A 20,744-nucleotide genomic window follows, 5' to 3' on the forward strand; every position below is an offset into this window, starting at 1 on the left:
CTGGTGGCGCCTGGATTCTGGCGCCCAGAAGATCCTGCGACTCGCTGTCGTTGACACCGCGAGACCCACGGGACCTCTGCGTCCAGACGCAGAGCTGGAGCCCGGCCCTGCCCTGATGTTGCTGAGGCCCTGCTGTGGACCAGGCACTGTCCTAGCCCCGGGGGACACCAAAAGGATCCAGCAGGGAGTCCCTTGTGGGACTTGCCTTCTGGTTGGCCAAGACAGTGGACAGACCAGGAAAATGTCAGACAGCGGCTGAGAGCCCCGAAGCCGCTAAAGCAGAAGGGACCCCGTGGTGGGGCGTGGCTGGTGCCTGCTGGACCCCAAGGTCCCCTGCAGTGGCCTGTGAACTGAGGCCCAGGAGAGAAGCAGGGCAGCCAAGAGGACACCGGTAGGGGGCAGCAGCCAGCAGAAGTGGGGCTGCCTCACCCCGTCAGGGTGGCTGCCGCCGAGCACCCTAGCTCTAGGCGGTGAAGAGGCCAGACACGGCCCGCACTGGGCTGGTGGGCCCAGACCGCATGTCTACGTGGAAACCAGGACGATCCCCCAGAGCGTTAAAGGAAGGGAGACCACGAGGTCCAGCAGCGGCTTCCGCTCAGGGGGTGTCCCCCAAACCAGGGGAGGCGGGCGTGAGGAGTCTGTGCACCCCACACTCTTGGCAGCAGATGCCCCCAGATGTCCCTCAGTGGGTGAGCAGATCCTCACGTGTGGCCCTCACGCACCATTAAATGTCCCCCAGCCTCCAAAAGGGAGGACACACTGACGCTGGCTACATCGGCCAGCCAGCCAGGCCCCGAAGGACGGCGTCTGGCGCCCCTGGCGTGCGTCCTCAGGAGGGCGGGGCCTGGTCGCGAGCGTGTGCAGGCTCCGGTCTTGCAGGACAGAGAGCTCTGGAGACGTGGCCGCCAGGGCCGCCCACAGGCGAAGCCGCTTCCTGCCGCAGAGCCGCCCCTAGCGTGGTCACGATGGCAACGTCCTCGCGCTCCACACCCTTGACCTCGATATTGAAAACAGGGCAGAAGGGGAGCCTGGTGGGCAGCAGGGCCTGATGGCTGGTGGCCATCACGGGTGGGACGAGGGGACGTGCGGGCACCTGGCGGGGCGGGTGCCCTGAACATGCTGCACCTGGGCTCATCATCGAGTAGGTGCAGTGACCCACCCATGTCTCGGTGAGGAAACTGAGGCACCACGTGCTTCGGCAACTCGTGCCAGATCCCAGAACCCAGTGACGGGGACGTTTCAGTGACAGCCTTAGGAGCATCGCCCGCGTGCCCGCCGATCGCCCGTTGCAGGCCTAATTCACAGCTCCTCGCACCGTCACAGTCACCATGTGCAATTCCAGAACGTTCTCACCACCCAGAAAGATATACCCAGGGAGCTGCCACACCCCATCTTCTCCCCCACCCCAGCAAGGCCGATCCACTTCCTGTGTCTCTGGGTGCCCGTGCTGGACGTTTCACGTGGTGGGACTTCATCAGACGCGGTCTTCTGTGGCTGTCCTCTCTCCTTTGGCACTGCATCCCCAAGGTCCATCCAGGTTGTAGCACGTGTCAGTACCTTTTATAGCTAAGTACTATTCCATTATGTGGATATACCACGTTCTGTTTATCCACTGATGGACTTTCAGATTGTTTCCGCCTGTGAGCTGCCGTGCCATGAACAGCCACGTACAAGTGTGTGGACAGACCTTGTCATTTGTCTTGGGCACTTAGGTGGACGTGGCGTTGCTGAGTCACATGGCAATTGAGGAACCCTCGTGTTTTCCACAGAAGTCACTTGTGCCAGAGGAGTGTGGATTTGAACTCACAGCCCATTTTCCTAAGCCAGGACCACCAAGCTGGCTGGGAACTTGGAAGCCCGCGGTGGCCTGGGGATCTTCCCGGCTGAGGGCCCACAGTCTGGGGGCTAACCGTCTGTGAGACCCTCGGCCCCACCCCCACACTCGGCCTCCCTGCCTCCTGGTTTCTGACTGTTCTCCCCCTGCATGGCCCCAGGCCCTCTTCTCTGATGAGGACAGTCTCGCCTCTGTCCCGTGCGCCACCGCCCCAGGTGTTCCTGCCACGTGAGTCTGATGCTCCAGGCCTGCTGGTGCACGCTGTGCGGTCCCAGCCAAGTTGCTTCCTGTCTCTGAGCTCTGCAGTCCTGCTCTGTAAGGCGGGCAGTGCAGTTAGAAGGTCCGGCTCGGGTGAGAACGGGATTGGTGGCAGGCTTACTGGAGGGCCGGGGAGACTCATTCTGAGTCTGCTGGTCCCTTGAGGGACAGACGTGGCTCTTCTCTGTAGCCTTCAGGGCACAGAGAGGTCCGGGCATCCTTCCTTTGGGGTAGTTCAGCCGTGCACTCGAAGGCCTCTGAACAGCCCAGCACAGAGGCGCACACCTGGGAGCCCAGCAACCTGAGGCTGAGGCAGGAGGATCGCAAGTTTGAGGCCAGCCTCGGCAGCTTAGCAAGACCCTGTCTCAAAATAAAATGAGACGGTCTGGGGACGTGGCTCGGCGGCAGAGTAGCCCCGGGTTCATCCCCAGGACCAGCCCTCTCCCTGCCGGGCACGTGCTCGGCTCTGTGGTGAGACTGCGGATGAGCCGCGGGCCTGGGCGGGAGTCAGCCTGCGGGGCGGGGGCTTCCCAGACCCTCCCTCTTCACTCACCTGGAGCCCAGGCTGGGGAGGCCTGCCCAGGTGCAGCTCTGAGGGCAGAGCACTTGCCCCCTCCCAGGCTGGACCCCAAGTTGGACGATCCTTCTGGGATGGGTCGGCCGCGAGGAGCATCTTGACAGGGTATGGGGTGCGGGCCGGGGCCGGGCCGCAGGCCGAGGGTCGCCCACAGACGGCAAGGCTGGCGGGCCCCTGGCGCCCGGCGTAGAGGGCCTCCTGGGTGTGGCCAGGCGCCTCTTCCACGCGCTCCCTAAACCTGTGGGCTGTCCTCCAGACGTCGCCCCCTGGCGTCCCTGGGCCCTCTCCGGCCCTCGGTCCCCAAGCCTGTCCTGACTGGCTTCCGCAGAGGGCAGTGGTAAGGGTGCCCAGCCGTGTCACAGGCTGGGGGACCCAGCGGGGTCAGGCCCACAGCGTGCGTGGCGGGTCCAGCGTCGGGCGTGAGGGCGCGTCAGCGTCACCCGCCATGACCCCTCCCCAGAGGCACAGGACCCACCTGCAGGGAGCCCTGTGGCCCTGCAAGTGGGGACTGCCTCCCTCCAGGCACTGCCCAGGGCTGGCCTGTGGGACGGGTGACCTAGCCCTCATCCAGGACAGGTCTTCCGAAGACCAAGGAGAGGGACGGAAGGGGACGCAGAGCCCGCACACGGTGGCCCGCAGCAGCCGGGCCCTCACCCGCAGCCTGATAGAGACACCCCACCCCAGGCAGCTGGGCAGCGCCTCACCAGGTGACCCTGGGGCTGGGGGGACACAGGCCAGCTCTGCGAGGAGGTGGGGCAGGGCTGGCGGAGGTCCTGTGGCTGGGGACAGAAGCCAGGTCACGTCGCTCCCCGGCCGTCCCCATGGGACTGGGCTCAGCGGGCGCCATGGGGAACGGAAGTGCTGGGTGCAGAGCAGGAGGCCCCCCACTGCCGTTCCCCAAGAGGGGCCTCGGGCCGCGTCCACCGCCCGCCCAGTCCTAGTGAGGTGGCTCACCCTGTCTGGGCCGCCCCGGCCCAGCCTGCTCCCCGACCTGGACGTGTCCTCAACTGAGTGCCACGTGGCCTCCCAGTGCCCCCAGCTGGGCCCGGAGGGGGCCTTGACCAAGGCCGAGCCGCCAGTCAGTGGAGAGCGATGTGGTGTGGACCTGGCAGTCAGTGGAGAGCGGGTGTGGACCGGGCAGTCAGTGGAGAGCGATGTGGTGTGGACCTGGCAGTCAGACTTGGAGCCACGGGCCCCTCTCGCTGTGCGCGCAACAGGCCACCACAGACCACCTGCCCCTGAAAGTCCCAGGAACAACCGGCCGCTGTCACCCCCTGGTTATCGCCCCTGGAGAGCTTGCCCTCAGAGACCAGGACCCTGACTCCTTGCTGGACGGAGGTCCCCACGTCCCTCAGACCTGCCACACACATCCCCCCCATCTTGTCCCCTCCAGTGGGGACAGGTCAGGAGGGCCCATGGGCACAGTCCAGGCCTGAGCATGGCCTGGCCTCCCAGGCCGGCCCGACACCTGGACGGGTTGGGCCCGTGGACAGTGGGCAGCTGGGCTGCGTGGGCAGGGTCTGTCTGTCTGTCTGACGTCCCTCCTGGCACAGGGCCGCCTCCTTTCCCGCAGCTCCAGGCGTGTCTGGATGCCCCCGTGCTGGGCGCTGTGCCGTGGGGACCAGGGCCTGCCTGCTGCCAGGGCGGCGGCTCCCTCGGGTGTGCAGGGGGCGCCCCGGCTTCTGGGGGAGGCTGCAGGGCTTGGGGACGGCCTCTGGGGCAGCGCGGGGACGGGAGGGCCGTGCCAGGAAGGAGTGGGCAGGTGCAGTGGCCTGGGAGGCTGGTGGAAGACACAGGGCCCTGTGGCCGCCAGGTGCTGGGCACGGGGAGGGGACTGGCGACCGCGGGCACACAGCTCAGGCACTGCGGCTGGCGTGTGGCCTGGGCCTCGCTGCCCCCGCCGCGCCTCCTCTTCAGTTTTATTTTCCTAAGTTTTTGAGGAGATACTAACGTCACATGGTTCTGAACATGAAGGGACCCAGGTCCCTCCTGCCTGTCCCTCTTTGGCGCTGTCTCCTGTGGGCGCCTGGCGGCCCGACATGCGGCACGTCTGTGTCCCCCTTACACAGGTGGCGTGGACTGTGCCCACCCGGCGCCAGGGCCTCCGCTGGCGCTCCCCTCATGGTGACACCTCATCCGCGTTTCCAGGGCTGCGCGGTATCCTGAGGGCCAGGCCCCCTGGTGGACGTGGGTCCCGGCCCTCCTGGGGTGGAGTCCAGTGGACGCCAGGCCGTCAAACGCTGCGCCCTGCATGTGGGCACGGGTCAGGGGGTGCCAACCCGCGGGCAGGAGGGCGTCCTCTGTGGGGCCCAGCCTCCCCTCCCGGTGGGTCTCCTCAGAGGGCCCGAGACGGTCAGGCCTCCCACGTGTCCATCCCCAGCGCACCCGAGGCACTAGCCTGCTCCCAGGCCTGGGGCCACTTGCCACCATTCCTCTGGCAGCCCCTGGGGCTCTGGGTCCCGGGTGGTCACTCTGGCCTCCCTGCTGTGGGGGCCGGTGCTCGCCCATCTCTGGCTCCTTCCTCGCCACCCTCTGTGTGCCCAGGGCGGAGGCCGCCACAGCCCTGGCCCCGGAGCCGACCCCCTCCCCCACCCGTGTGCCTGGTCCCTGGGGCCCACCAGAGGCGGCCCCGCTCAGGTCTCTGCCAGGACTGCCGGAAATCTGCCCGGGGCCCGCGGGCACCTGGAGCTTGGCACCCATGTGGCAGGAGCGTGTGCCAGGCACCTCCCGCCCCCAGGGGGCAGTGGAGACTTGCAGCCCCTTCGTCCCCTGGAGGGATCAGGTGAGGCTGCTGGCCACTGCCGAGGGTGCCTCGCCCCTGAGGTCACCACCTCCTGAGGGGCAGAAAGCACCCGGGCAGCCTGGCAGGGGCCGGAGGTCGCCGACCCCCCCTGACCAGTCACACGAGGCCCCTTCTTTCTCTCTGCAGACCAGCTCGCAGCCTTTGGCAGCGTCCAACCCTCCAAGCCTCCATGTCTTCATCTGTGAAGGGGACGGCCACACCGCTGGCTGGCCAGGGTGGACGACTCGTGCCTGCAGCTCCACCCTGACACGCCCGCTTACCCAGTGCCCGTCCCCACATCTCCCCCTGGCCTTTCCTGTCTGGGGAACTTGGGTGGCGGGTCGAGCCCGGGGACGTTGGTCACGGCCAGGGAGGCCATTTCACAGGAGTGGAGTGCTGGACCCCGTCCCTGTGGGCAGGGCTGTGGGCCGCTGGAGCCGCCCCGGGCAGCTCTGGCCACTCCGAGGTGACAGCAGGTGTGCGCCAGCCGGGGGCCCTGGAGGGGACGCTGGTCTTGAGAAGTGGACGCAGCCTGCGGGCGGCCGTGGGGGTTTTAGGCTTGAGTTACTCCAGGTGGCCGGGGCTGCTGGGCAGCGGGTCGGCCCGGCCCCAGCTTTCGCGGAAGCATGGTGACCTTCACGTCACCGCAGGCTGGCCAGTGACCTCCGCCGGGCTGCTGCTGCGCTGGGGAGTCGGGCGGTCGGGCATCGTGGGCAGCCCAGGGCCCGAGAGCAGGAGGAGACGCAGGCAGGCCATCTGCTGCCCTGAGCTCGGGCAGCCTTGACCCTTGGGGACAAGCCTTGCCTGCCCCCTCGAGCGCTTGGGCTGGGTCCCCACGCAGGCATGCTCGCGGCAGAGCGCTGGCCTGGTGTGCGCAAGGCCCCGGATCAGTCCCCAGTACCAGTACCTCAGAATTAAATGGGTACCCAGCACGCGGCCACCCCGGGCTGGACCCAGCCAGAAGTTAAAATCAGGCTTTTTCTTTCACGGACGAGGAGCAGAAGCGGAAGGGACTCTGCGAGGCACCGGGCAGGCCCAGGGGTGGAGATCAGAGGGCCGTGCTGCGGTCCACTCGGGCCCAGGCCCGGCTGTGGTGCCCACCAGTAATGGTGTCTGTGAGGAGGGACTGGGCAGCTGGTGTGGACTCGGGCGGGAGAGCGGCCAGGACTGGGCTTCTCTTGCACTGCGCTCTCCTAATGCTGAGTGGTGGGGGTGAGGCATCTGGCTGGAGCGATGGGTAGAAAGTTCTAGAACTGCACTGTCTACCTTGGTAGCCGCAGCCGCAGGCAGCTGTTCGCACTCTTATTAATCAAGATTTCAAGTCCACTTCCTCGGCCACCTGGCTGTTCCGGTGGCCGGCACCCGTACTGGCAACGTGATTGCAGACCTGTCCTTCGCTGTTCTAGAAGGTTCACTTCAGCTGGCCGGCTCAGGGATGGCAGGGGCAGGCCCGGCTGTTTGCCACCCCTGAGGACAGATGCCCGAGGCACTCGGTGCCCCTGGGGGCTCTGGCCAGAGCAGTCGTGTGTGGGGTGACCCCCAGCAAGCATACAGCTGGAGCCACAGTCCTGCACAGTGTGGCCCAGAGCACAGGACAGCCCAGGGCACGCCCAGGTCCCCCAGCCTGCTGGGAGCCAGGCAGAGGGTAGAGACCCGCCCTTTCCCAGGCACCGGCCGAAAGCTGTTTCCAGGAAGGGCGACGGGAGGCCCGGCATGCCCAGGCATGGGGCAGCGCTGGGCAGCCGCATGCTGCTGCCCAGGCTCTGGGCTTGCGTGCTGGAGGATTCTGGAAGGAGGTGGGCAGGTCCCGGGCTGGTGCTGGCCTGCTGCACCTGCAGTGCAGACAGGTAGCCCCTGGTGTTTTCTCTGGTTTACACTTTGCTCCATCCTCCTGGCCCCGCCTGGCAGGCAGCACAGGGGTCTGGGGTCCTGCGGGACGCGGCTCAGGTCGCCTGGCGCTGCTGACCTGACCCCTGGGCAGTCAGCAGCTACTCGCCTTCGCCACCCGGGAAGTTGCTCCTGAAACCAAGACACAGAGCACCCTCGGGGTCCAGGAAAGGGACAGCGTCCGTCAGCCAGCCTTGGCTTCTGGGTTCACCCGGCTTGTTTTTTAAAACCACATCAACACTTAGATGCTGAGAGACGTCACAGACCTCTGATTTTCCATCTTTAATGAAAAATAATTGAAGGTCTTGTGGTCCAGGGCCACCCGGCTGCTGTCCTGGCTTGGGCAGGGGCTGCCCAGGCGCTTCAAGTCCCTTCCCCTCCCAGTGTCCCCAGCTGGGCCCATTTTCTGTGCTGGTGCTGGAGAGGGGTGCTCGGAGATGACGGTGTGGGCCTCTGTGGCAGGGCTGCTCCTCCACGCAGCCAGGACTCGCGGCGCACGGAAATGGGTTGGGCTGGGCACAGAGGCCAAGCCCAAAGTGCCAGCACTCGGGAGGCTGAGGCGGGAGGATGGCAAGTTAAAGGCCAGCCTCAGCAACTCAGGCAGTCCCTGTCTCAAAACCATGAGGAGGCTGTGGACGTGGCTCCGTGGCTAAGCACTCCGGGTTCTGTCCCCTGAGAGCAGTAAATATGATTTTTAGGATGCACGTGTGTGCGCGCGCGCGCACATGTGTGCATGTACTTACGCACGCATGGAGGCTGGGCACAGCTCGGTGGTGCGGTGCCCGCCTGGCGCGTGTGAGACCACACTCCATCCCCAACCCCACAGAAACAAATTTTTAAAAAGCACAGACGCACACACACTGGGGCTGGAGTGGTCAGTGGCGGGGCGTTTGCCGGGCGCCCTCGGGGCCCTGGTTCCGTCCCCAGCAGCGCCAGCTGCACTGGTCACGGGCTCCAGCTCAGGTGCAGGTGATCCCACTTGCAGTCCGTGGCTTGTGGCCCTTACGGACCCCGCCTTTGTTCTGTTTGTTGGCGTGACTGTGCCCCAGTGGCCACCGTGACGTGGACAGTAACTGCCTGTCCCTGGACTCTGCGAATGGTCTTGTCGCGTGGCTTCACGCGGCGTGGCGGGACGGCGTGCATCCGACGTTCCCTTCCCCTGGGGCCCGACGCCCGACACCACGGCAGAGCATTCCTGCTCCTCGGCCTGGGGACCCTCCTCCTCCAAGCGCCCGCGGGGTGGGGCTCTCGGTTCAGGCCCGGGCTCCACCGCCCTCCTCCGAGCCCTTCCCTGGACACCCTGACCCAGGGAGACCCGCCGTTCTCCCCAGACCTGTCTTCGCCGCCTCTGCTCTGTGACACGAGACCTCAGACTGGGGAATTTGCACACCATGAAAGTTTCTTTGGCTCTGGGCTGGAGGCCGGGAGGCCCGAGGGCAGGCATGGGCCTCTACAGAGGGCCTCCAAGCTGCCTGAGGACGAGGCAGAGGTGACCTGCTCTGCTGCAGAGGTGAGGCTGGTCTGCACTCACCCCCCTTGTCAGGAACCACCTCCCGAGATAGAGGCATCAATCTGTGCGTGGGGCAGAGTCCTGGTGACCGTCACCTTGGGTAGGGACGCTGGAGCCACGGCTGCCTCCCTGCTCCCAGGCCTCCGGCAGTCCCCTCAGGCCTCCTGAGCTTGCTTCTGGCCAGCCCGAGGCCCCTTCCCGGCTCACCTGGAATCCAGCCTCTGTGCAAGAAGGACGGGGCGCAGGTGACCAGCATGGCCCTGGGCAGTGCACGATTCTGCAGGGTGAACTTGAGCTACTCTTGTGGAATTATGGGGGTTGGGGCGTAGGAAGCAGCCGGGGGGGGTTCACAGTGGTTTTCCTCACGAGGGTCCCAGTCGGCACACGACCAAGTGTTTGGCCGCTGGAGAAGGAGCAGGAAAAGCCTCTGCTCATCTCCAGCGTGAGGAGCGCGTTCAGCAGTCAAGACGGCCACGGGCTGCGCGAGATCCTGAGCAAGAGGAGCTGGGACCAAGCGGTGCACGTGTCTGTCTTCCCGGCCTGAGTGTGAAGACAGGGACTCTGGAAACAGCGGAGCAGCGGTCACCCGGTCAATGGGACAGGGAGGGAGGCCCTCCAACAGGGTGACGCAGGGACACGCCCGTGCCAGGACGCAGGACTGTCCACCCAGACCCCGTCTCTATTCTAGTAAGTTAAGGCACAATTTCTAAGAGTGAATTGTGGATTGAAAAACTGCAGCCGCCCCTGGTGTCCCAGGACCCCGCAGGACACCAGGCCCCCAGATGCCGAAGCCCCTGTGAGACGGCGTGGTGTCCACACTGCGCCCATCCACCTGAAGACGTCCTGGGTGGTTTCCAGTACCTGACACAGCACCGGTCACACCAGGAGTCGCTGGGCCTGAGTGCGAGGTGTCGCAGGCCCGTCCCCCAGGCTGACCCGGCTCCCGGGCACCAGCTCGCCTGGGTCGGCCTTCAGCACATTCCCCTGGCTACCAGCTGGGCCTCAGGGCGCCCGCCCAGCGGGAAGGAATGGAGTCCGTAGGCCCCGCGGCTGCCCCCCCACCACGTCCCTGGGGCACACGTCCCAGGACCCCCGTGGAGTCTGGAAACCGTCCGTCTTCTTAGTCACGACCCATCTTGATTCACGAGTTAGTGACAGGTCACAACGACCGCTGAGAAACCCGGAGGGCTGCAGCAACACGCAGAGACGAAGTCGCCCGCGTCTCCCGCTGGCTCTGCAGAGCCGTCAGTGAGTGACGCGGGGGCTGCTTGACCTGTGACCTGGCGATGGCCTGCCTGGTGACAGACGGCTGCTGGGACGGGCCAGGTGCCCGACGGGCGGGCGGCATCCATGGCGTGGACCCGCGGGTGGGGCGACGTACGCCCAGGGAAGGACTCGGCGGCCCGTGCTGCGTGCCGAGCGGCGTGGCCGAGGACCTGGGGGTTGCGTCCTGCCCGCGTGGCCTGGCGCTCAGTCCGAGGTTGCCGCAGCCAGCTGGGCACTTGGAGCCGTGAGTGGTGGTCACAGGGACGAAGCAGCCTAGGTCCCCCCACGTCAGGACCCAGCCTCGGGCAGGGCAGTGAACTCGGCGGACTGACTCTGGCGCTGGAGGGCTTCCCGTGAGTGGGGGGGGCCCAGGGCAGTGACCCCCCGAGGTGAAATTTGAGGAGGGTGGGATGTCCCTGACGGGCAGCAGAGCGAGGCCTGAGGAGATGTGGCCCCGCTGGGCACTGCTGCCACCTCCCCTGCTGTGGCACCCTCGTCCAGGTGAGTGGGCCCCAGAGCACAGGGCGGCCATGCGCCAGGTGCCCTGTGGAGGGGCCTCGTTGGTACAGCTTCTAGAATCAGCTGCCCCGCGACAGAGGGCATCACCCCACAGAGGGGCGTGCTCCCTCCTGGGCCCACAGGCACCGCCGGACACAGGCCTCCAGGACTCGGGTGGCGCAGGTCCCCGCGGCCCTGCCCGCTGGTACTGGTGGGGAGTCGACTGAGCTGAGTGGCACAGCGAACCGGGGGACCCTCTTCCCTCTGCTGATTTATCTGGTTCATGACCCTGAGGCCCCCAGGGGCCCTGATGACCAGCTCACTCCAGCTGCCCACCCGGCTCCGCCTCCTGGCAGAAGGGGCTCCGCCGGCCAGGACTTGCCCAGGGTGCCCGGGGTCGGGAATCCAGCGTAAACAGATCAGGTTTCTGGTGCGCCAGGGCCACGGGACTGGAGGTGAGGCCGCCCTCCACGGCGGGGACTCGGCTGCCCGCCTGCCCCTGTGGGCAGCCCAGGCTCTGCTCTGCCCTGGCCGTTGGCTCTGGACCAGCTCCGAGGGAGCGGAAGGGGTCCTGAGTGCAGCCTATCGCACTGGCCACCCCGGGCCTGCTGCCCTCGGACCTGTGTGGTCACTCAGTCCCCCTGGGCCTCGGTGTCCTTGTCCAGGGAACGGGGAGCAGCAGTTCCCGTCTCAGTGGGGCCGTGAGGACAGCCAGCTGGGGCAGGAGGCTGGACACAGGTTGAGCCTGGGGGGAGGCTGGATGCTGTGAGGCCAGAGGACCCCGGGCCTCCCCAGAGCTGCCTCCGCAGGGAGAGGTCCCCGCAGGAGGCCCAGGGGCAGCAGCGAGGACCTCGGTGCCCGGCGGGCCCTGGACCAGGTCTGGCTGGTGGAGCTGGGCCGGGGCAGCGCAGAGGGTGGCCAGAGGGTGTCGGGAGGGGGATGGAGGCGCGCCCTGCGGGGCGAGGACACTTGAGCCTGGGCGGGAGGCCACGGGCAGAGTGACCTCAGAGGCCAGGGAGAGCAGGAGGGAGGGGGCGGAGCCTCGAGCCCCATGGCCTCTGCAGACAGGCCATCAGGGCTAGCCCGGGTGCGGGTCAGCCAGCAGGGGCAGGAGAGTGGCCAGAGTCAGGGCTGGGACGTGGCCAGCCTGGAGGTCAGTTCTGGGGAGGGCAGTATGGGGGGGCATCCGAGGATGGGGTCGGCCCCAGGGGCTGCCAGGGACGCCCTGCTCGGCAGACGGGGAGGCAGGGTGGCCAGGACGGACCGGCGGGCGGGGCACGTGGAGCTGCCGGGCAGCAGGACAGCACCTCCCCAGCTGGGCCCAGAGGCTGCAGGACACTCTCTGGGGGCCTCGGGGACTTGGGGTCTTGGGGGCTGCAGACCAAGTGTCCTGGTGACAGAGCCTCGTGCCTCTCTGAAAGGTGAGCGGCTGGGTCCTCGGCTGCGGCAGGGACCTGGACAGCCGAGTGGGCTTCCAGTCTCCCGAGGAAACGGGGCGGCAGCACCGTCGGCCCAACGCGGGGCGGGGAGGGGAGGCCACCATGGCGCCGGGTGGTCCTGCTGGAAGGGCCTGACCCCCAGGGCAGGGCCGGCCCTCCTGGGAGTGGGCGCAGGCGCGGGGGTGCCACCAGGACGGAGGCCACGGGGGCCACGGGGGCGAACAGCGTCCAGCCAGGCCCCCAGCTCCGTCAGAGGCCAGGTCGGGGTGGACGCCGGAGCAGAGAGCCAAGACAGGAGTGGGGGTGCCCCCGTGGAGCCGCAGTGACCCCACCCCCCCGCCTGCCCGGGATTCTCCCGACTGGGTCCCTCTGGCCACTCCCTCTGGGTGGCCGATGTCCTCATGCCCTGTCCCCGGCTCTGTGGCTCAGTCCTCCCGCCCTCCTGCCAGGCCCCAGGGGACCAGGCAGGCCGCAGCTCTGCTGGGGTCCTCGCAGGCCCGGCCTCTGGGTCCTCCACCTAATGACACGTCAGCAGCTCGTGCAGGGCCAGGGGGTCGTCGGATCCGCTCGCGGCCTGCCTGTCACCGGCCGGCGTCCCAGGCCATGGGTGCCCCCTGCCAAGGGTTACCCGGCTTCTCCGTCCCTCAGGATCCGCAGCTGGACAGTCCGCAGGTGGTTAAACTCAGCCGCTTTACGCTCCGTGCAGGGTCCCGTGTGCACAGGACCCTGGGGGACCCATTTCCGTCCACTGTGACACCGCCGAGGTGCGTTCTCTCTCGTCACGCTGGAGCGTCCGCCGCCCACTGGGTCCTGACGTTCCTCGCCGTGTCCGCTGTCCTGCCCACAGCCTCGGGGCTGCGGCCAGGCTTCGCTGCTGAGGACAGGCCATCCTGACCCTCCCTCCTGGGGTCCCCACGTCTGTAAGGGGCGCCCCTGGGGGGAAGCTGGTGCCCGCCTGCCTTCAGGGACCAGGACAGCGGCCACTACGGCCACCTCCGTGTGCCCGTCTGCGGGAGGGGAGCAGGTGCCCGGCGGGTCCTGTGGTCGCGGGTTCGGCCAGTGGAGAGTTGGCACTGCTGGGAGGCCGGGAGGGGACCCGGAGGTCCCCAAAGGTCCCCAAAGCAGGACTGAGTCTGCCGAGCGCCTCGTTCCGCGAGGGAAGCCGCGCAGGCCTTCCGCTGGTCTCAGGGACGTGGTGCACGCAGAGACCGCCTGGCTGCAGCGGTCTTGTGGGCGGCTCTCAGTGCCCGGGACGTGGGTGCCCCTGGGGGTCCCAGACGGAGCCCCGTGGGCACCAGGGGTCGGCTGTTCTACGCCTTCCTTCTGTAGTGGACCTTGGGCCGGGCGTCTGGGCACGGGGGTGCCTGGGGGACAGGCGAGGTGCCCTCCCGGGAGCGTTGGCGGACCTGGACGTGGGTGGGCATCCCGCCACCCGGGAGGTGGGCCGGCAGCGTGCACTCAGGGAGGGAAGGATGGTGCAGGGCCTGGGAGTCCCCGTCGGCCAGCACTGGACACGGTCACCCGAGCTTGTCCAGATCATCCCGACAACTCCTGCGTCCACCGACCTGCCTCTGCACGGCTCCGGGCGTCCGGGTGCCTCAGCCGCACTGTGGAGTCCACGCTCCCGATCACCCCTGACACGAGCAGGGGGTGTCTGCCGTCCTACAGGAAAGCAGTGCCCGTCCAGGGTCGCCCCGCAGCCTGTGGAGTGGGCAGGGCTTGGCCGAGGCTCGGGCGGCGCCCGGCACCCGGCTCTCAGGCCGAGATGCTGGGAACGAGGTGTCAGCAGCCCGCGGGGCTGTGCGAGGCCCGGGGACCACCAGGAGAGGCTGCGCTGGCCCCTGCCCAGCTCAGGAGGCCCCGTGGTCAGGGCTGGTCACGCTGTTCTGCACCCTTGCAGACCTGGCAGCCCAAGGTGGCCATCTCCGAAGCTGGCCTGGCCTGTCCACCCGGGGCTGCAGAGACGGCTGAAGTGCCCTCCTAGACTGGAGCCGGCGCTTTGCCCGAAACCCCCGGCTTCCTCAGAGGGGCGGTGACCCCAGGGACTGAGGGGCACTCGGAGGCCCCAGAGGACCTGCTCTAACAGGACCAAGAGCAGCCCGGGGGCAGGGGCCATCCTGAGCCTCGCGGGGCTGCGGCTCTGGCTGTCACGGAGCCGCCTCCCGGGCCCTGGGCTCCTTTGAGGCTGGCGGGCCGCTGGTCCCCTGCGGGCCTCCACGTAGAGCCACCCCGAGCCCTGAGTGGGGGGACGCCCACCCAGCCCCGTGCAGAGCGGGGCTCCCTCAGTGCGGCTCCCGGGCCCCTGCCCAGCCCCCCGTCCGGACGGTCCTGTGCTCGGTGCTGAGGTGGCCTGGGGGACCTCCTGAGGTCTCCACGGTGGCTTGTCGGGAGCCGAGACCAGGAGCAGGTCTGGGCTGCGGGTTTGGCTCGTGGTGCTCAGAGGCGCTCGGCTGCTCCGTCTGTTCTGTCCTGACCCGGCGTCCCTGTCCCTTGCTGGCCACCCGGGGGAGCCGGGCTGCAGGAGGGCGAACAAACTGCAGCGGGGGCGGCACCTACGAGGCAGGTGACTGAAGAATCCGAGGGACGGGGTGTGGCTGCCCGGGCCCTGCGCTCCGTTCCCGGCACCAGGGGCTGGGTGGCTGGGGGCCTGCTGTGGGCCAGCCCTCGGTCCTCCCTGGACCCGGCGTCTGCAGCCCGCCTGCCTGGCCAGCCTCTGTGGGTCAGCTCCGTGGGCCAGCTCCGTGGGTCAGCTCCGTGGTCAGCCTCCGTGGTCAGCCTCCATGGGCCAGCTCCGTGGGCCAGCCTCTGTGGGTCAGCTCCGTGGGCCAGCTCTGTGGGCCAGCTCCGTGGGCCAGCCTCCGTGGGCCAGCTCTGTGGGCCAGCTCCGTGGGCCAGCTCCGTGGGTCAGCCTCTGTGGGCCAGCTCCGTGGGCCAGCTCCGTGGCTGTCACAGGGCACCTGGGGTGATTGGCCTCGGAAGAGAACAGGTCTGCTGCCGTCTCAGAGGTGCCTGTCCGTGCTCGGCTGAGCCTGTGGCGCGGCAGCAGCCCCTGGCCCCGCCGCCCAAAAGCTCCCCTAGCACCCAGAGCACCCCAGGGCCTTTGGGGACACTAGACCCCAGCACAGCAGCCACCCGTTGGCCTTCCTCACCACAGCACCCCGTGAGGTGGGGACCGCCGCTGTCCCGGGGGGTAGCGGGCACAGAGAGGGCAGGTAACGTGCCTGAAGTCACCCAGCCGAGTGCCGAATGGTCCTGCCTCCTGTGGTCCTCGACAGCCCTTCAGAGTCCAGGGTGTGACTGGATGGTGGGGACACAGCCTAGGGTCTCTTCAGCCCCCCGGGGAAGCTCCATGTTGACAGACGCCCCAAGCAGACCTGGCTTCCTCGAGCTCCCTGCCCTCTTCTGGGACCCGTGCTGTCCTCTCGGAGCCCGGGTGTTGTGCTCCAGGGCAGGCGGCCCTGCTCTCGGGGTGGGCCCTGAACCTCAGTGAGCTGGAGCTGCCGTCACCAGCTCCCTCCTTCCTTGTGCCGAGCACTAGGGTTTTGTGCTTCGCGACTCCTACAGAACCTGCCAAGTGACCACCGCACAGTTGCACAGGTCGTGTACTGCCCAACCCTTAGGACACTCTCCACGTGGACTGAGAAGTGAAAGTGCCCTCCCCTCAGGGTCAGGATGTGTGGCTGCAGATCCGGTGCCAGTCCAGTGTCTTGGGTTCTGATCTGCACTGGTCGGGGGGGGTTCCTGCTCTTGGAAGTTTTCCATACAGACTAGACGGTTCTGGGATGAGCTGTCCGTGGCTCATCCCGGTGGTCAGGCCCCCAAGGTGGCCTGAGGCCTGTGCACTGCACGGTGGAGCCCGACAGGAGCGAGTCCACCCTGGCCTTGTCCCTCACGGTGCAGGGAGGGCGTGGGTTTCCTGAAGCCCTGGGCCCGGCGGCTGGGGCTTTGCTCCCTCTGCAGCCCATGGTGGCCAAGGAACAGAGGCCACCCCACGGGGCCTGCATCTGGCCAGCGGCCCAGCCGCAACCTGCTGGAGAAGGCGGAGTCGGGCCTGGAGACCGAGCACCTCCGGAGGAGAGGGTCCGTCCAGTGCCACCCGAGGGGCAGAGCTGAGCCGACCGGGCTTCTCTGGCTGTGACGGCGGCATGTGACCACGGTCCACCCCAGCCCAGCAGTCTTGGAGAGTGGATTTTATATCTGGCCAGTGTTGGGCTCCAGACATGCACAGGGAGGACCCACTGCCCTGGCCTTGAGAGCTTGTGGTCTCCTGGGAGAAGCAGACCCCTACCGTGTTGTTGGTGATAGATTGTGGGAGGCACTCAGGACTGTTACGGGCGGCTGCCCAGGTTGTGCACTGCCCCACTCTAAGGGCACATTTCAGAGACTGAGAGCTGAACGAACTTCGCATGGAGGTGGGACGCGATGCCAGCTCAGCCGTCCACAGTGGCCGTCCCCTCATAGAGCCTGAGGCCACGGACCTCCAGGAGGCCACCTCCGGGGTGGATGCGGGAGGTGGCTGATGCTGAAGGAAGAGGGGGGGACAGGCCGGTCGGTGGAGAGAGCAGGCGCCACCTTGGGAGGCATGAGGGACGGGACGGCGGGCCAGGCGCAGGGGCAGGACAGGGCAGGAGGGCAGGGCAGAGCCCAGTGACCAACCAGGAGGTCACGGGGACGTGGCTGCAGGACAGCCAGAGTCTGGGAGTGGGTCTGGCCAGCAGCGCTGCCCGTGCCAGGGCCTCATGGCCTTGAGATGGATGTCCGACAGCTGGCAGGCCGCTGGCGCTGGCCCCGGGGCACGGTCACTCCCGGGGCTCGTGTGTTTATACCCTGGTGCAGGACGCGGTGCCGGCAGCTGGTCGTGTCCCTGGGGATCCGCGGGGCCTATTTCTGGATTGTGCCCACAGCCTGGTGGGAGCGAGCGCCGGCCCCTCCGCCCTCCCGGGCAGCCCCTGTCCGTCCACTGCAGCCTGCCCAGCGCCCTCCAAGCACGTGGGGCCCTGGTGCCACCTACCGTGGTGATAGGTGGCTGCCTCCTGTCTGGGCAGCCGCGGCAGAGGCCCCGCCAGGGAGGATGTGTCTCGGCCTCCACCGAGGTCGGGTCGCTGGCCAAACCCATGGCGAGGGGACCAGCCCTCTCGGGACCGCCACGGCCACCCGGGAGCCCGCCCGCCAGCCCCTGTGGCCAGCCCCTCCCACACCTCTGGCCACTACTGGCTTGGCCTCCTCAGGTCACGCCGGCCAGCTCCCAGCCTCTGCCCCTGGGCTGTGCTCCTGCCACGGGGCCCTCCAGCCTAGGGTGGCGACAGGCAGGTCAGGGGAGGCGCTGTCCTTGAGGGGACAGCAGGGGCACGCACTGGACCTGGGCCTTCCCAGAGCAGCGGGCACCTGGGGGCCCTGTGGGAAGCACATGGCGGGGGGCGTGGCCCAGGGAGGACGGCAGGGTCTGTGTCCCCAAAGACGGGGCGCGGGGACGACCGGCGTCTCAGCCTGCGGCACCTCCGCCAGGACGGGGACGCGGGGCAAGATCCCCTCAGCCTGGGGTCGGGGCTCTGGGCACTGAGCCGCCCGCTGGGTCCTGGTGGGCAGTGGACCTGGGGCTGCCGGGACTGAGGGTGCCGTGTCGTCTGTCCCCAGGTGCAAGTTCTTCAGCCTGACGGAGACGCCGGAGGACTACACCATCATCGTTGACGAGGAGGGCTTCCTGGGTGAGGCTCCGCCCCAGGGGACGGCGGGAGGGAGGGAGCGGTCAGCAGGCCCGCGTGTCGGGGCCTCTCTGGCTGGAGGGAGCCCCTTCCCGTCCCCTCACTGTTTTTGTTTCCCTTTTTCCATCTTTTAAAATCGGTCCCTCCTCCTGCCCCACCTGCGGGCGTCCGCGCTCTGACCGCAGGGCACGCAGGACGCCCGACCCGGGGCCAGTGTCCGAGTCCAGCTCTGCCACCCGGGGCCCTGGGAGGTGCGGCCCGCGCTGGCGGGCTCCGCAGGCTGCAGGCGGGCGCTGACCGTCCACCGGGCGGTGGCGGGAGGGAGCCGTGCCTTCCCGCAGGCAGAGACCCCGCTGGGCTCCCGTCTCCCGAGGCCCTGGGTCCCCAGCCCCAGCCGCCAGAGAACGTGGCCAGTTAGTCAGAAAACCCCAGGCCCGGCCAGAGGACTGTGGGCCTCGCTGGGCCGCGTCCCGGCCAGGTGCCGCTGGTGGCTTCCCATGAGGGCCCCACGGTGACCTAGAGGCCCCGGGCCCTGGCAGACGGTAGGACACAGCTGCCCCGCAGCCCAGGCCTCCGCACGAGCCCAGCCACCCCGGTCCTCGTGGTGAGCTCAGACCACTGTGCACAGGGCAGTCACCCAGCTGGACCCTGCACGGGCCCTGGGCAGCGGGTTCTGTGGGAACCGAGTAGCAGTCTGGCCTGGGTTTCCGGGGGCGGGGACCAGCAGCATCACCCCGCTGGACACTGGCCTCTGCAGTACATGTGCGACCGGGGGCCCAAAGCCAGGGCAGGACACGGGCCCAGCTTCCCTGCCCAGAGGCAGCGTCCAGGCAGTGGTGACCAGAACAGGGCCAGGGCCTCCTGCTCCGGGGTGAGGGGATCGGCCGTGCGCAGGGCCTGCCCGCCCGCCACCCACTCACGCAGTGGACACAGAGACAGGAGCTGGCCGGAGACCGCACAGCAGGTGCCCAGCACCCACGGCCCGAGGGAGCCTTCTGTTTGTTCTTCTGGTTACGCTGGTGGCAGTGTGCGCCGGCCTGTGGAGCAGGTGGAGGGAGGGTCGCTGTCTAATCAGGGTCCCGTTCCTGTGGTCGTTCGCAGAGTTCCACTGTGAACGCGGGACAGTGACGTCCCAGTCGGCCATGTCTTTCCTGCTCCCCTTCCCCCACTTCCCTTAGTCCAGTGAACTTCTCTCCACCCCTCCCTGACCCTCCCTTGCTGTGTTAGCGTCTGCATGTCAGAGAGGACGTTGGGCCTTCGCACTTGGAGGCTTGGCTTATTCCACTCAGCACAAGAGTCTCCGGATCCTTCCATCTACTGGCAAATGCCATGATTCCGTTCTTCATGCCTGAGTAATACTCCACTGTGTGTACATACCACGACATTCTCGTTTTCTTCCGGGTGCTCACGGGCTCCTTTACTCAGGACTACGGCTCACAGCACCGCAGAGGCAAAGGGAACTGGCAGAGCCTTGGTTCTCTGGGAGCAGTCTGTTTAATCTGCCCCCAGGACCATGCCAGCTCTCCAGCTCCCCAGGCAGTGGGGGCGAGAGGCTGAGGGCAGGGAGGCAGGGAGGCAGGGAGGCTCCACCAGGGCCACATTTCAGAATCGTCTGTGAAGATGTCCTGGGGCCAGCGTGCTGCTCACTCAGAGTCCCTGGGCCTCACAGGAGGCAGCGTCCACTGAGCAGCTGCTGTAGGACAGCCCTGGACACACACCCTGCGTGAGCCCCAAGGCCGCCAGCCAGGGGGACTGTGAGTCACGGAAGGGCCTTCATGCGAGGAGCCACGCAAGGGGCCCCTGGGGCCGTGAGAGCTGCCACGGAGGACATGCCCTGTGCGGGAGGTCACGAGGAGAGGCCGTGATCTTGAAGAAGAAAGTCGAAGACCCAGGTGCTGCGTCACCCCCAGGGCTGCCTCTGGACCCCGTCCTGTCAGACGCACGCACACTCCCAGGCGGCCAGCGCGGCCTGCGATCTCGGCTCAGGATCCCCGACACAGCCCAGCCCGCGCTAAGCATTCAGTGCCTCTTGTCATTCATAGGACGCGGCACTGACCGTGGGAGACGGCGGAGGTGCTTCCCGCCTTCGGGAAGTCAGGGCTTGGAGTGAGCAGCTCGGGAGGCTGAGGCAGGAGGCTCGCGAGTTCAAAGCCGGCCTCGGCAGAAGCGAGGCCCTAAGCATCTCAGGGAGACCCTGTCTCTAGATAAAACACAAAGCGGGGCTGGGACGTGGCTCAGTGGCCGAGTGTCCCTGGTTCAGTCCCTGGCACCTCAAGAGAACCTGGACCGACACCCCCTGAGAGGAGGCCGAGTCCACAGGCGAGCCCGTCCACCTCCCTCCAGCCCTGCCGCACTGCCCTCTGCAGACGCCTGCCAAGCGCCAGGACGGTTCTCGTCACCCCAGCTGCCTCGAGGACAATACCAAGGCCCAGGAGGCCCCACGGCTTGCCCAGGGCCTCACGGCCGGTGTCCTGTCTGGATGCTTCCACGGGCCAAGCCCTGGGCAGAGGAAGATGCAGGGGTCCAGCTCAGCCTGAGACGTGTGCTTCCCGAGGACAGAAATGCCCCAACTGGGTTACGGCGCCCCAGCCGGCCAGAGCGCAGTGGGAGGGCTTCCCGGAGGAGGCAGCTCGCACCGAGCCCTTGGGCGCCACTCGGGGCTGTCCATCCTGTGCACAGCCTGGGCTTCCAGAAACAGGGGCCTCTCGGCAGTCCAGGGACCCCGGGTGGGAGAGGATGGCAGGAAGGAGAAATGGACAGCTGTAGCCAGGGAGGCCGGCGAGGCAGAGGTGGGGCGCCATCGGGGGATCCCCGGCCGTGCTGGGCGCTGACCCAGGGACGTCCCAACACAGCCTCGTCCCAGCCGCTTTGTTCATTTTGAGACAGGGTCTTGCTGAGCTGCTTAGGGCCTCGCTAAGGTGCCGAGGCTGGCCTTGGACTTGAGGTCCTCCAGCCTCGGCCTCCCGAGTAGCTGGGGTTGCAGGTGTAAAG

The 20,744-nt window shown here is 67.6% G+C and overlaps 1 protein-coding gene across 2 annotated transcripts in view; it reads left to right on the forward strand.

Moving 5' to 3' along the window:
• Nucleotides 1-20,744, forward strand: part of Castor2 (cytosolic arginine sensor for mTORC1 subunit 2) — a 42,741-nt gene that overhangs the window by 7,388 nt on the left and 14,609 nt on the right. The window contains exons 1-2 of one of the 2 annotated variants that reach the window (XM_047533349.1): nucleotides 12,541-12,723; nucleotides 17,686-17,756. In XM_047533349.1, coding sequence (XP_047389305.1) covers nucleotides 12,572-12,723; nucleotides 17,686-17,756 — 223 coding nt within the window. In that variant the 5' untranslated portion in view covers nucleotides 12,541-12,571. Of the gene's footprint in view, nucleotides 1-12,540; nucleotides 12,724-17,685; nucleotides 17,757-20,744 lie in introns of those variants that run through there. The other variant, XM_047533350.1, reaches the window with a different exon arrangement.

This window comes from Sciurus carolinensis, chromosome 18 (genome assembly GCF_902686445.1).
Source record: "Sciurus carolinensis chromosome 18, mSciCar1.2, whole genome shotgun sequence".
NCBI classification, from domain to species: domain Eukaryota; kingdom Metazoa; phylum Chordata; class Mammalia; order Rodentia; family Sciuridae; genus Sciurus; species Sciurus carolinensis.